Source organism: Trichechus manatus, unplaced genomic scaffold (assembly GCF_000243295.1).
Source record: "Trichechus manatus latirostris isolate Lorelei unplaced genomic scaffold, TriManLat1.0 scaffold00250, whole genome shotgun sequence".
NCBI lineage: Eukaryota > Metazoa > Chordata > Mammalia > Sirenia > Trichechidae > Trichechus > Trichechus manatus.
The window spans coordinates 2,352,434-2,363,303 of record NW_004444186.1 but is presented as its reverse complement, the minus strand read 5'-3'; the positions used below and the strand labels follow the sequence as shown (position 1 = coordinate 2,363,303).

The 10,870-nt window shown below is 53.3% G+C and overlaps 1 protein-coding gene across 2 annotated transcripts; it reads left to right on the top strand.

The window, feature by feature from the left end:
- Nucleotides 1–91: 91 nt before the first annotated feature.
- On the top strand, nt 92–9,348 carry PLEKHO1 (pleckstrin homology domain containing O1). Of its 2 annotated transcripts, none has more exons than XM_023724618.1 (6): nt 92–207; nt 772–909; nt 5,739–5,879; nt 6,856–6,960; nt 7,350–7,451; nt 8,547–9,341. In XM_023724618.1, the coding sequence occupies exons 1-6, from the start codon at nt 181–183 to the stop codon at nt 9,249–9,251; spliced, it is 1,218 nt and encodes a 405-aa protein (XP_023580386.1). In that variant the 5' UTR covers nt 92–180; the 3' UTR covers nt 9,252–9,341. The 2 variants fall into 2 exon arrangements, with proteins under 2 accessions (XP_023580386.1, XP_004389654.1); XM_004389597.3 differs by having other exon boundaries at nt 115–207; nt 763–909; nt 8,547–9,348.
- The last annotated feature ends 1,522 nt before the right edge of the window (nt 9,349–10,870 follow it).

Genomic DNA, 10,870 nt, shown 5'->3' with positions numbered 1-10,870 from the left:
GGGGAGCGGGCGTGCGTGCGAGCGAGCGCGGGGGGCCGGCCTTCAGTGTAACCGGAGCCGGCGAGGGGGGAGCGTCCGGGCGAGGAGGAGCGGCGGCGCCGGGGGCAGCTCCGACTCCCTCCCCCGGGAAGGCGCCCCCTCGCAGCTCCCAGGGCCCCTTCCCCGCGCCCGCCGGGCAGGATGAAGAAGAACAACTCCAGCAAGCGGGTGAGTGCGCCCCCGGCGCCGCGCCTGCGGCGGACTTTGTGCTCCGAGGACCCGGCGGCCTGGGGGGGCCCCTCAGCGGAGGCGCGGCGGGCTGGGGTCGGTTTCTGGGTTTGGGGGTTTAACTTGGCCTCTGCCGACCCCCGCCCTCCGCGGGCCCTGGGCGACGGGCGCCGTTGGCAGCGCGCTCTGCGGTGGCGAGAGGACAATGAGAAATAAAATAAAATGCCGTGAATCCGCGGCTGGGGGAGGGGGCTGCGGAGGGGCGGGGTCCAGGACCCAAACCCGGGAGCCCCTCTCCCCGCCGGCCCAGCCCCTGCTCCCCGCGGTACCAGTTGTTTATTTGGGAGGGGGAGGGGAGCGGCGGGAGAGAGTTCCTCAGAGTGGAAGCGTTTCAAGAAGTGGGGACCGAACCTTTGGCTCCCCGACTCCAGCCCCGGGGGGCGGTCAGGGGAAGGGCGGAGAGAGGGGACTGAGGAGGGTCGTGAGAGGGGGACCGGAGAGGAGGAGAAAGCAGTAATCGCCTCAGCAGACGCTTCTTATCTTGCCCCTGGGCAGGGGCCTCAGGATGGAAACCATCAGTCTGCACCGCCCGAGAAGGTCGGCTGGGTCCGGAAATTCTGCGGGAAAGGGATTTTCAGGGAGATTTGGAGAAACCGCTATGTGGTGCTGAAAGGGGACCAGCTGTACATCTCCGAGAAGGAGGTAGGCGCCCCTCGCCCTGACTGCGTTTTCTCGTGGCCCACACTTCGCTTCTCCACACGGAGACGCAGCTGCCTCTAGTCGCGCCTGCTCCCAGTTTGTTCCTGAAGCAAGTTCGAGGGTGGGATTTGTGTCTCCTCTGTCTCATCTGCAGAGCAAGGTCACCCTTTAGTGAGACGTCCTGAGTGAGAATCAGAAGTTGAGTTTGCCTCTTATTTAATGTTATTGTTTGCAAATACCCGTCTGACAACAGTGATAATGCCCTCCCAGGTGTCCCAGAAGCTCTAAGTGGCCCTGCTGCCCCCCACCCTGTCCTGGCCTCTGGCTGCACACAGGATATTTTTCTTTGCTGTTGCTGCCGAGACACTCTGTTCAGTTTATTCTCCACCCCGTCCTGTCCCCCAGCCCAGCCTGGCTAGCCTCCCCTTTCCTGCCTCCAGCGGGGGCGTGCACAGGTCAGATCAGCCGCTCAGCCTCCCTGAATCATAGCAGACATCGCGTGAAAACACACATAGAGCCCAGGGTCAGTCACGAATGACCTCGGGTAGGGTATCTGTGAGCGGCAGGCAGTTATTTCTCTTACAAAAGTCCCTAAGTAATGGGCTTGCTATTCCTCACCCAGCTCCACTTTAAAAAAAATAAAGGAATTCATTCTTCACTCCCTTCCTGCCCCCATTTGAACCAGAAGGGGGTGAACATGGAGTTAGGGACCACTGTGTGTCTCTGGATAACTCTGACTCTGCAGTTAAAATGAAGACCACAGTCCACATCGGATCAGAACCTGAGTCCAGATCACTGAATCGGTTCTCTTCTCCCTTCTGTCCCTCACTCTTGGGATCAATAATGTGAGGTATGCTGAGAAATTGCAGTTGCCCCTCTAGGGGACAGAAATTCCTTCAGGCCCTCCCTCTGTGGCTGTGTCCCCGTAGCCCTAGCAGACTATCCTGTGATCCCCAGCACAGCCCTTCCTCTCTCCAGTTCTGTGTTCCCTCACCCAGGGCTAACTGGAAAGTCCTCCCTCAGTTCTCACATCTTCTGCCTCCTGTGGTGGACACTCGGGAGATCCTGTGTACGTAAATAAATCCTTTTATGGTATCGAAACAGGCACACAAATGAAGTCCAGGGGAAGTACTCATCTGAAAAGAACATCTACTGAGGCAGTGAGGGGAACACTGAGCGATTCAGGGCCAAAGCCATCCCTCTTGGGGGCGTTGAAACCTAGCTGTTGGCACTAAACTAGGAACTTGGTAACGGAGAGTCTCAGGAGTGGGGTGAGAGGACTTTGGCAGGAGGATTTATTTCTAAGGGTCACCTCTACTGATCATAAGTTCTAAAGAAGGTTTTCTCCACAATTTCCGACTTTCCCGTTTAAAAAACAAGTGTCAAAGGGTATCTCCTTTCTTCTCTGAATGTCATAATGGGAGGAAACTTCAGGGAGCAATCACGTCAGAGGCAAAGCTTGAGAACACTGTAACGGTAGAAGAAACAGAACTTCTTTCTTGTTCATGTTTCCCCAAAGAGCAGTCTGGGGGCAAAAGAGTACGCTTGACCCTTGTTTGTGGAGGAAGGGATACGGAGGCAGGGGAAAGGATGGAATGACCTCAGCCCAGGATGTCTCGTGTCCTGTGAGTAAGGAGCATCTGACTGGTCGTGGGGCCCCCTGCCCCCTGCTGGGAAAGGCCTATGCAAAGAGGAACAAACCTATTGGAGCGGTTTCCGTGCCCCAGTGGGCCTGGGTTAAAGGTGAAATCATAGGGGACTGCAGGCTTTATGCCGCCCGCTTCCAAAGCACCAGAGCCAATGGTTTCAAGACTTTTTAAAATGCATAATACTTCTAATTTATGCATTAATGTAAAAAAATTCTTAACCCACTTTCACAGAATTTGCTCCAATCTTTCTTGTTACTTCCCCTCATAAAGGCAGGATTTCCTACACCTGCCTCCACCAAAGAACTCTTCATGTTGTTAACAGTTGCTTTCCTAATTCTCAAAGGGCACCCTCTTCCAGAGAGGGCCGGGGTGCTTCATGATCTTGGGGTTGATGTGTAGGAACAGAAGCTAGACTTTAGGAAGATGTCATGGTGGAAGAAATTGGGTTCAGGGCATCTTTTTTGACAACCATGGAAAACATCTCTTTCTGTGGGTCAAGAACAAAGAATCAGGGAAAAGGAAGGGTTAACTTCAGCAGATGAGTGATTATAAATGAGGCTTTCGGAATTAATCTGTTGCTGTGGAGTCGATTCCAACTCATCGAGACCCTATAAGGCAGAGTAGAACTGCTCTATAGGGTTTCCAAGGTTGTAAATCTTCTGCGGAAGCAGACTGCCACATCTTTCTCCCTCGGAGTGGCTGGCGTTTTTCAAACCGCCGACCTTTCAGTTAACAGCCGAGTACTTTAACCACTGTGCCACCAGGGCTCCTTCTTTGGGAATTAGAAGGAGGGAAAATGGAACAGACGACAGACAGTGAAGGAGAGGCTTCTGGATGGACCAACTTCCCCTGGCACTGGAGTATACTTGTCCTGCTGTTTGCCTCGCCTCGCCTCCTGCCCCTGCCCTGCCGAAGGCTGACCCCTGTCAATGTCCCTTGCTCCCCAGAGCTCCTTATCAGCTGGTGTCCACGCCAGAATAACCTTCCTTCCCTTCCCTTCCCCTGAGGGAAACAGAACAAGTAACTCTCTTCCCGTGGCTACTACCCACATCCAGCACTTTCCTCTCCAAGATTTCTGGCCTCTGCTGATAATCTCAACTCTGGGGAAGGAGGGGAAGAGGAGGGATGATGCGTCTTCCTACATCCCTGCCCCATGTTTCTGGGATGCCCCTTACCAACATCTTGTCCCCGTAATCCTCCAAGGCCGCTGCTCATTTCCTAGCCCCAATCCGGGGAGCCTTGGAAGAGCCACACCATGATGAAACTAATCGTCAAGCAGGCGTTCAGCTGCAGGGGGCCGTGTGATCATCTGTCCTAGTCTCTGTCAGCTCCCTGGGTCCAGCAGCAATTCAGAAAGATGGGCAGACTCGAGACTGTAGATGGGCTGGGAATGGAAGAGAGAACTTCCTCACATCAAGGCTGATGAGAACCAGGAGGAGCAATGAGGTCACCTCCATACCACACATGATTCCTATTTCAGAGTCTTGTTTTGTTTCTCAGTGTGGTGAAAATATGCATAACAAAACACACCATCTCAACAATTTCTACACGTACAATTCAGTGACATTGATTCCATTCTTCACGTTGTACAGCCTTTCTCGCTCTTCTTGTCCAAATCATTCCACTGGGGCTCCTTTGTGAAGGATTCCGGTCGGGAAGGGTGGGTGTCTTCCAGAAAGGCATGAGGCTGCTTTGATCTGCTTCCTTAGTTTCAGTAAGACAAGTCCTGGTGGTTTCCATCTCCCGTCCCAGGAAGACAGGACAGCTCATTCCCAGAACCTTCCAACCTCAGGCTCAGGTAGCAGAGGGTGAGCACGTTTTCTGATCGGAGACTGCTCCTTGGCTGGTAACTTGGTCTCCTCTCTCTAACTTTGATCCTTGCACAGCTTCAGAGCGCCAGGCCTAGAGGGGACCCCTCAGGGGAGAGGAGGAGGAATTCTGGGAGGTTGGCAGTGGACCTTGGAAGAAAGGTTAATGGAATGTGCTTTGTGATGTTCGGAAAAGGCTGGCTGGCAGTGGAGGGTATCAACAGAATTGTGGTCTCTTATTGGACGTTCAGCAGGAGAGTTAAGACCCAAATGTTGGGGGAAGCTGCTGAGGGGAGAACCAAAGTGTCAGGCGGCTACTACAGCAGGAAGGGTCAAGTTTAGACACAGGGAGGAACCTCCTGGCTGTAAAGGGACTTAGGCTCTCAAACTGGAAAAAATGGAAAGAGGTAGCAGATACTTTTTTCCAAGTCTGAAATCTAATCCTTCAGGGAGACTGTAAGTGCATCTGTACCTAGAGATAGACCAAAAACCAAACCCGTTGCCGTCGGGTCGATTCCGACTCATAGCAACCCTATAGGACAGAGTAGAACTGCCCCCATAGGGCTTCCAAGGAGCGGCTGGTGGATTCGAACTGCCAACCTTTTGGTGAGCAGCCAAGCTCTTACCCACTGTGCCACCAGGGTTTCCTACCTTTAGGTGGGTGTGTGAATTAAATGGCCTTTCAAGACTGGGTTGACACAGTACCTTGGAAGGGAGTGAGAAGGGGTAGGAGCTGCAGTTGTATTTTTCAGCTTGTCCGAACAAACCGCTGCAAAGGGGGCTGCTGTTCCTGGGGGGGTGAAGCTCCTGAAGTGAACGAGGTGGATGAGTGTCTTTCTGATAGTTTACATTAGAGGCGGCAGCGAGGTAGGTGAGATGGCTACAGCATAGACGGAGGACTGGGGAGACCAGAGGAAGCCCTTCAGTCCTTCCAGGCGCCCCCCGGTCTAGGCCATGCCTCTGTCGCCTCCCTCTGGACACTCAAGGGCCATCGGGACCAACTGAGTTCAGGATGATCAGATCAACCTGTTAGCCATGTAAGCCACTTCCTCTGAAGGACAGAGTGGGGACCGTGGGTGAGGAGAGGCATATTGGGGCTCTGAAAGTGATCTCTCAGCCGAGGCAAGTGGGGATAAGGAGTTTAAACAGAAGCCCACCTTAGGAGTTAGGACTCAGTGGTGGGCCCAACCCTGTCAGCCGCTGTCTGGCCTTTGTGGGCCTTGGGCCTTGGATAGGACGGCTCTTTCCTGTCCTGCCATCCCTCCCCCTCCTCAGGCCTCTTCCTGGTTCCTGTGACTGGTCTGAACTAACAATTTACGGGGGGAAGGGACTAAGCTATTCTTGTCTTCCTCACCTCACCCCAACCCTCCCCCAGGTAAAAGATGAGAAAAACATTCAGGAGGTGTTTGACCTGAGTGACTATGAGAAGTGTGAAGAGCTCCGGAAATCCAAGAGCAGGAGCAAGAAAAATCATAGCAAGTTCACCCTTGCCCACTCCAAACAGCCCGGTAACACGGTACGTGTTTCCTGCCACCTTGGCCACCAGAACATTGACGGAGGTGGGCCGGGGGAGGGATGGGAGGAGAGCATCTTCCTCCTTCAGGTTCTCTGTCTTAGCTCTCTTGGCTCAAACCAAAAAAAAAAAAAAAAAACCAAACCCACTGCTGTTGAGTCAACATGGACTCCTAGCGACCCTGTAGGACAGAGTAGAACTGCCCTAAAGGGTTGCCAAGGCTGTAATCTTCACGGAAGCAGACTGCCACATCCTTCTCCAGTGGAGCGGCTGGCAGGTTCAAACCACCAGCCTTTCAGTGAGCACCCAAGCGCTTTAAGCACTGCACCACCAGGGCTCCTTTTTCTTGGCTCAGATGCCCTCAACTACTCCCTCCGTCAGCTTTTATCATTTAACCTGGGAATATTGCAGCCGTTTCCTTCCCTCCAGACAGGCCAGCCTTTAAACTGTCCAGCCACAAAGATCGTATCTCTCTTTCTCACAGACGCACGCACACACGCACGCATCTCTTGGGAGAAAATCACAGTCCCTGTACCCCGATGGGTGGTTGAATCTAAGACCTCTTGTTTGAGGGAACCTAGCAGGAAAAATCATAGCAGGTTCATCCTCGCCCACTCCAAACAGCCTGGTAATACAGTATGTATTTCCCGGCATTCTTGTGACGTTCTGTTTCTTCAGACATTTCAAGATCTTTGTTTGAGTAGCTGTCCTTTACCAAATCTCCTCAGATTATCTCTAGTCCCTTACTAATATTCAGTACCCTGTTAGCGCTCCTTGGTTTTATAAAACACCCTCTGAGCTGTGGCATTTTGGTGTGATAGAGGCTGGACTTCCTTAATGTACAGATGACTCGGGAAGAAGAATGGCTCCTTCTGGGAGCTGGGTCTGAGAGAATGAGATTATGATTTCTTATTTCTTCACTGTCAAGGCGAGGCACCAACCCTCAAACCCTGGCTGAATCGAGAATCTTCCCTCACAGGCACCCAACCTGATCTTTCTGGCAGTGAGTCCAGAAGAGAAGGAATCGTGGATCAACGCCCTCAACTCCGCTATCACCCGAGCCAAGAACCGCATCTTGGATGAGGTCGGGGACTCGTTGTGGGGAGAGGGATGCTGGGGATGAGGGAGCAGCTGTGACTCCCTAAGGGTTTAGAGTACTTCACAGGCCCCATTTACTTGCCCCCACCAACCAGCCCTACATCGTTATCTCCTTAAGAACTCTTTTTTCCTTCTACCTTCTCTCAGTCATTTCTGCCAACTCCTCTCCCCTCTTTATGATGTATGACCAGCCTTGGGCCAGCTTAAGGAGCCCCTTCATGTCCAGGAAGGAAACCCCTTGCTCATAGGATTTGCCCAGAAGCAGTTAATGAGCTGGGTTTGTTTCCCAATCCAGGCACATTCAGGCCGCAGGGGAGGCTGGGTTGGGATGGAGAGCTCTGAAGGGCAGCTATGACTCTCAGTGCATCTCTTCAGGTCACCGTTGAGGAGGACAGCTATCTTGCCCACCCTACCCGAGACCGGGCAAAAATCCAGCACTCCCGTCGCCCCCCAACTCGGGGACACCTCATGGCTGTGGTATGTAAGACTGCGAGAGAGTAGAAGTTGCTGGAGGGCCCATTCCATATGAATCCATCTCAGACTTGTATCTCAGACAGATTACCAGAGAGATATGTGGGAGACTTTTCTTGATACCAAGGTCAAAAGGCTAGAGAAATCTTTCACCCCGCCCCTTTGCCTGATTCCTGTAAATCAAAAATAGTTCTGGAACACCTGCCGTGAGTCTGCAAGGCCCTGCCCTCAGTAAGTCTGTCATCTTTGGGGGAAAATGAGACACCACCCACAAGGAAAGTTAAAAAAAAAAACAGAGGTGCTGAACATTGTCCAGAACACTATAAGCTACTGTCCTGGTGGGTCACAGCACTGAGTGCCTCGGGCTTTCGGAGGAGGAACGATCATACTGAGTTGCTGTAACAGACAAAGTTGTGGTTTCCTTTATTTGTCCAGGCTCTGAGTTCCTAGGGAGGGAGACAGTCAGGGATCACAGAGGAAGCATAGGCTTTGGAGTCGGCAGAACCTGAGTTGGAAAATCTAACTTCGCGATTTACTATTTGTGTGGTTCTCTGAAGCCGCATGCCTGCCTTGAAGGTTTGCTCTGAGGAGCGGCTGAAACAACATATGTATAAGTGCTCGTGAGGTATTGAATAAATACCCTTCTCGTTATTTTAAATTACAGTGTTCTGGATATAGAGCGAGTTTTATTATAAGGCAAGAGGTTCTGAGTCCCACATAGCAGAGAGGGCTGAGGTATGGCTCAGAGGATGCAGGTGGCAGAAGAGAGTTACTGCGTGGTGTGGACTGTCCCATGCGTGTCAAACCCAACTGATGCTTGTTGTCCACAATACAGAGGACCGTGAAGCGTGTAGTGAAGTGCAGGATATTATGGGAAAAAAGCAGGAGAAATTACAGAATAATGAAATAAATTCAAATTAGTTTCACAGAAATAAGAAATGATAAATAAAGGCAAAGCATGCAAGAGTAGAGAGCGTCTCACTCAGGGAAGGAGTGCAGGAAGCAAACGACCCCAGCTTACATCTGTTTTTCGGGCAGTCATTCCTGAAATCCCCGCTCGTGACACTTTACCTCCTTCGTCCCTACCCTGTTTCTCTCCAGGCTTCGACTTCTACCTCGGATGGGATGCTGACCTTGGACCTGATCCAGGAGGAAGACCCTTCCCCTGAGGAGCCAACCTCCTGTGCTGAGAGCTTCCGGGTCGACTTGGACAAGTCGATGGCCCAGCTGGCAGGTTCTCGGCGGAGAGCAGACTCAGACCGGATCCAGCTCCCCTCAGACCGGGCGAGCAGCCTCCCCCGACCCTGGGAGAAGCCAGACAAGGGGGCCACCTACACTCCTCAGGCACCCAAGAAGTTGACCCCCACAGAGAAAGGCCGCTGCGCCTCCCTGGAGGAGATCCTGTCTCAGCGGGACACTGCCCCAGCCCGTGCCCTCCAGTTGTGGGCCAGAGATCCCCCAGCCCCCGTCCTCCCCGCCCCGGGGCGGCTGTCCCGGATCCAGGACCTGGTCGCAAGGAAGCTGGAGAAGACTCAGGAGCTGCTGGCCGAGGTCCACGGACTGGGAGACGGGAAGCGAAAGGCCAGGGACCCCCCTGGCTCTCCCCCTGACTCTGAGTCAGAGCAGCTGCTGCTGGAGACGGAGCGCCTGCTGGGGGAGGCGTCGTCGACGTGGAGCCAGGCCAAGAGGGTGCTGCAGGAGGTGAGGGAGCTGAGAGACCTGTACAGACAGGTGGACCTGCAGCCCCCAGACCCCCACCTCAGGCAGAGCGCCCAGCACAGCCGCTACCGGCAGAGCCTGATGTGAGGGAAGAGGGTGGCCCGGACTTGGGGGGCGGACAGACTCTTAGCTCCAGGTGTCGCCAGATACAGCTTTTTTATTTACCTCAGTCAAAAAAAGAAAAGAAAAACACAGTCAGACTTGTTACTCTGCTGATGTCTTCCCCTCCTGGGACCCTCCGCTCCCAGCCTGCTTCCCCCCCTTAGCCTCCTCTCTCTCAGATGTGAATCACCTCCGTTTTGAGGAGGAGGGGACTCCTATAGCGGGATTAAGAAGCATTCATCTGGACATAGGGAAAGGGTAATAAAAGCGCGGTCTGACCATCTTAGACACAGCACCCCTCCCCGAGACCTAGCAGGGAGTACCCCGCTCCCAGGTCCATGTCTAGGTCTCTGAGGGGAGAGGGGGAGGGGAGGGGTTTTCTCCTCTGTCCCATTCCAGGTTTTCAGTCTCAGGGTGAAATTTCAGCTGCCCAGCTCTGGCTCTAGGGACGTGGAAGCCGGGGCCACCTGTCCATGCACACGGGAGAGGGGGCATTTATCCCAGCCCTCAGGAGGATGTGTGGAATGCAAGTCTTCCCCAGCCAGACACTGCCTTCTCCTAGCAGTCCCTCCATCAAGACTGACTGACCTGGCTGTTCCTCCCTGGGGCGTTCCTACCCTCCACCTCCCATCCGTTTCTAGCACTGATTCAAAGATACAACCCTGGAGGGCTGAAGCTGATTTGTGCTCTTTGCCTCGGGGAGGCCTAGCACAGGGGAGCTAGAGACAGCTGACCTCACGGAAGAAGTGAGCTGAGAATGAAACTCATTTGTGATGCAAGCTGGGTAGGATGGAGGGGAAAACCAGCCGTATCCAGGTTCCTCTTTCGGCTAAGCTAGGGTTTCCTGTAGCCTCTCCCTCTCCTCCCTCAAACCTCTTTCCAGCACTGATAAAGACAGACGAAAGAAAAACATGCTCACACCACCACCCTTCCTGACTCCGGCTGCCGGGAGCTGCCAGGCCACCTGTGTTCGTCTGTGGTGGATCCTGCCCAGCGCATTGTGTTTGCTTCTCTCCTCTGACATTGCCAAGATCAGCTTTAGCAGCAGTGATAAGGTCCAGACGAGTTGTGGCAGCAAGATGGGAATGATTTTTGGAAAGAAGGGGATAGAGAGCCTCATAAATCAAGTAAACGAGGGGAGGAAAAAAATAACACTGAAGTGTACCCTTGCTTCTTGAGGTCTTCCCTAGATATGCTTCCTCTCTAAGAGCCCTGACCTAGGGTCCACTGAGCGTGAGGGAAGAAGGAGACAAAATGGAGACAGGTGGCCTGTAGACCCTGCCCACGAGGCTGCCCTAATGTGACATTTAGCAAGAAGGGAGAGAAGGAAAGCACTTTGGGAGAAATGCAGGCCCTTCAGTCCCGTCCTCCTCTGACGCTCCCCCACTTGGGGGAATCTCTCCAAGCAAAACCATCTCTAACCGGCTGCTGCCATTGAGTCCGTTCCGACTCCTGGTGACCTCGTGTTTCAGAGTAGAACTGCACATGGGGTTTTCAATGGCTGTGACCTTTCCGAAACAGATCAGCAGGCTTTCTTCCAAGACACCTCTGGGTGGGTTTGAACTGCCAACCTTTCTGTTAGCACCCATTGCTTAACTGTGCGC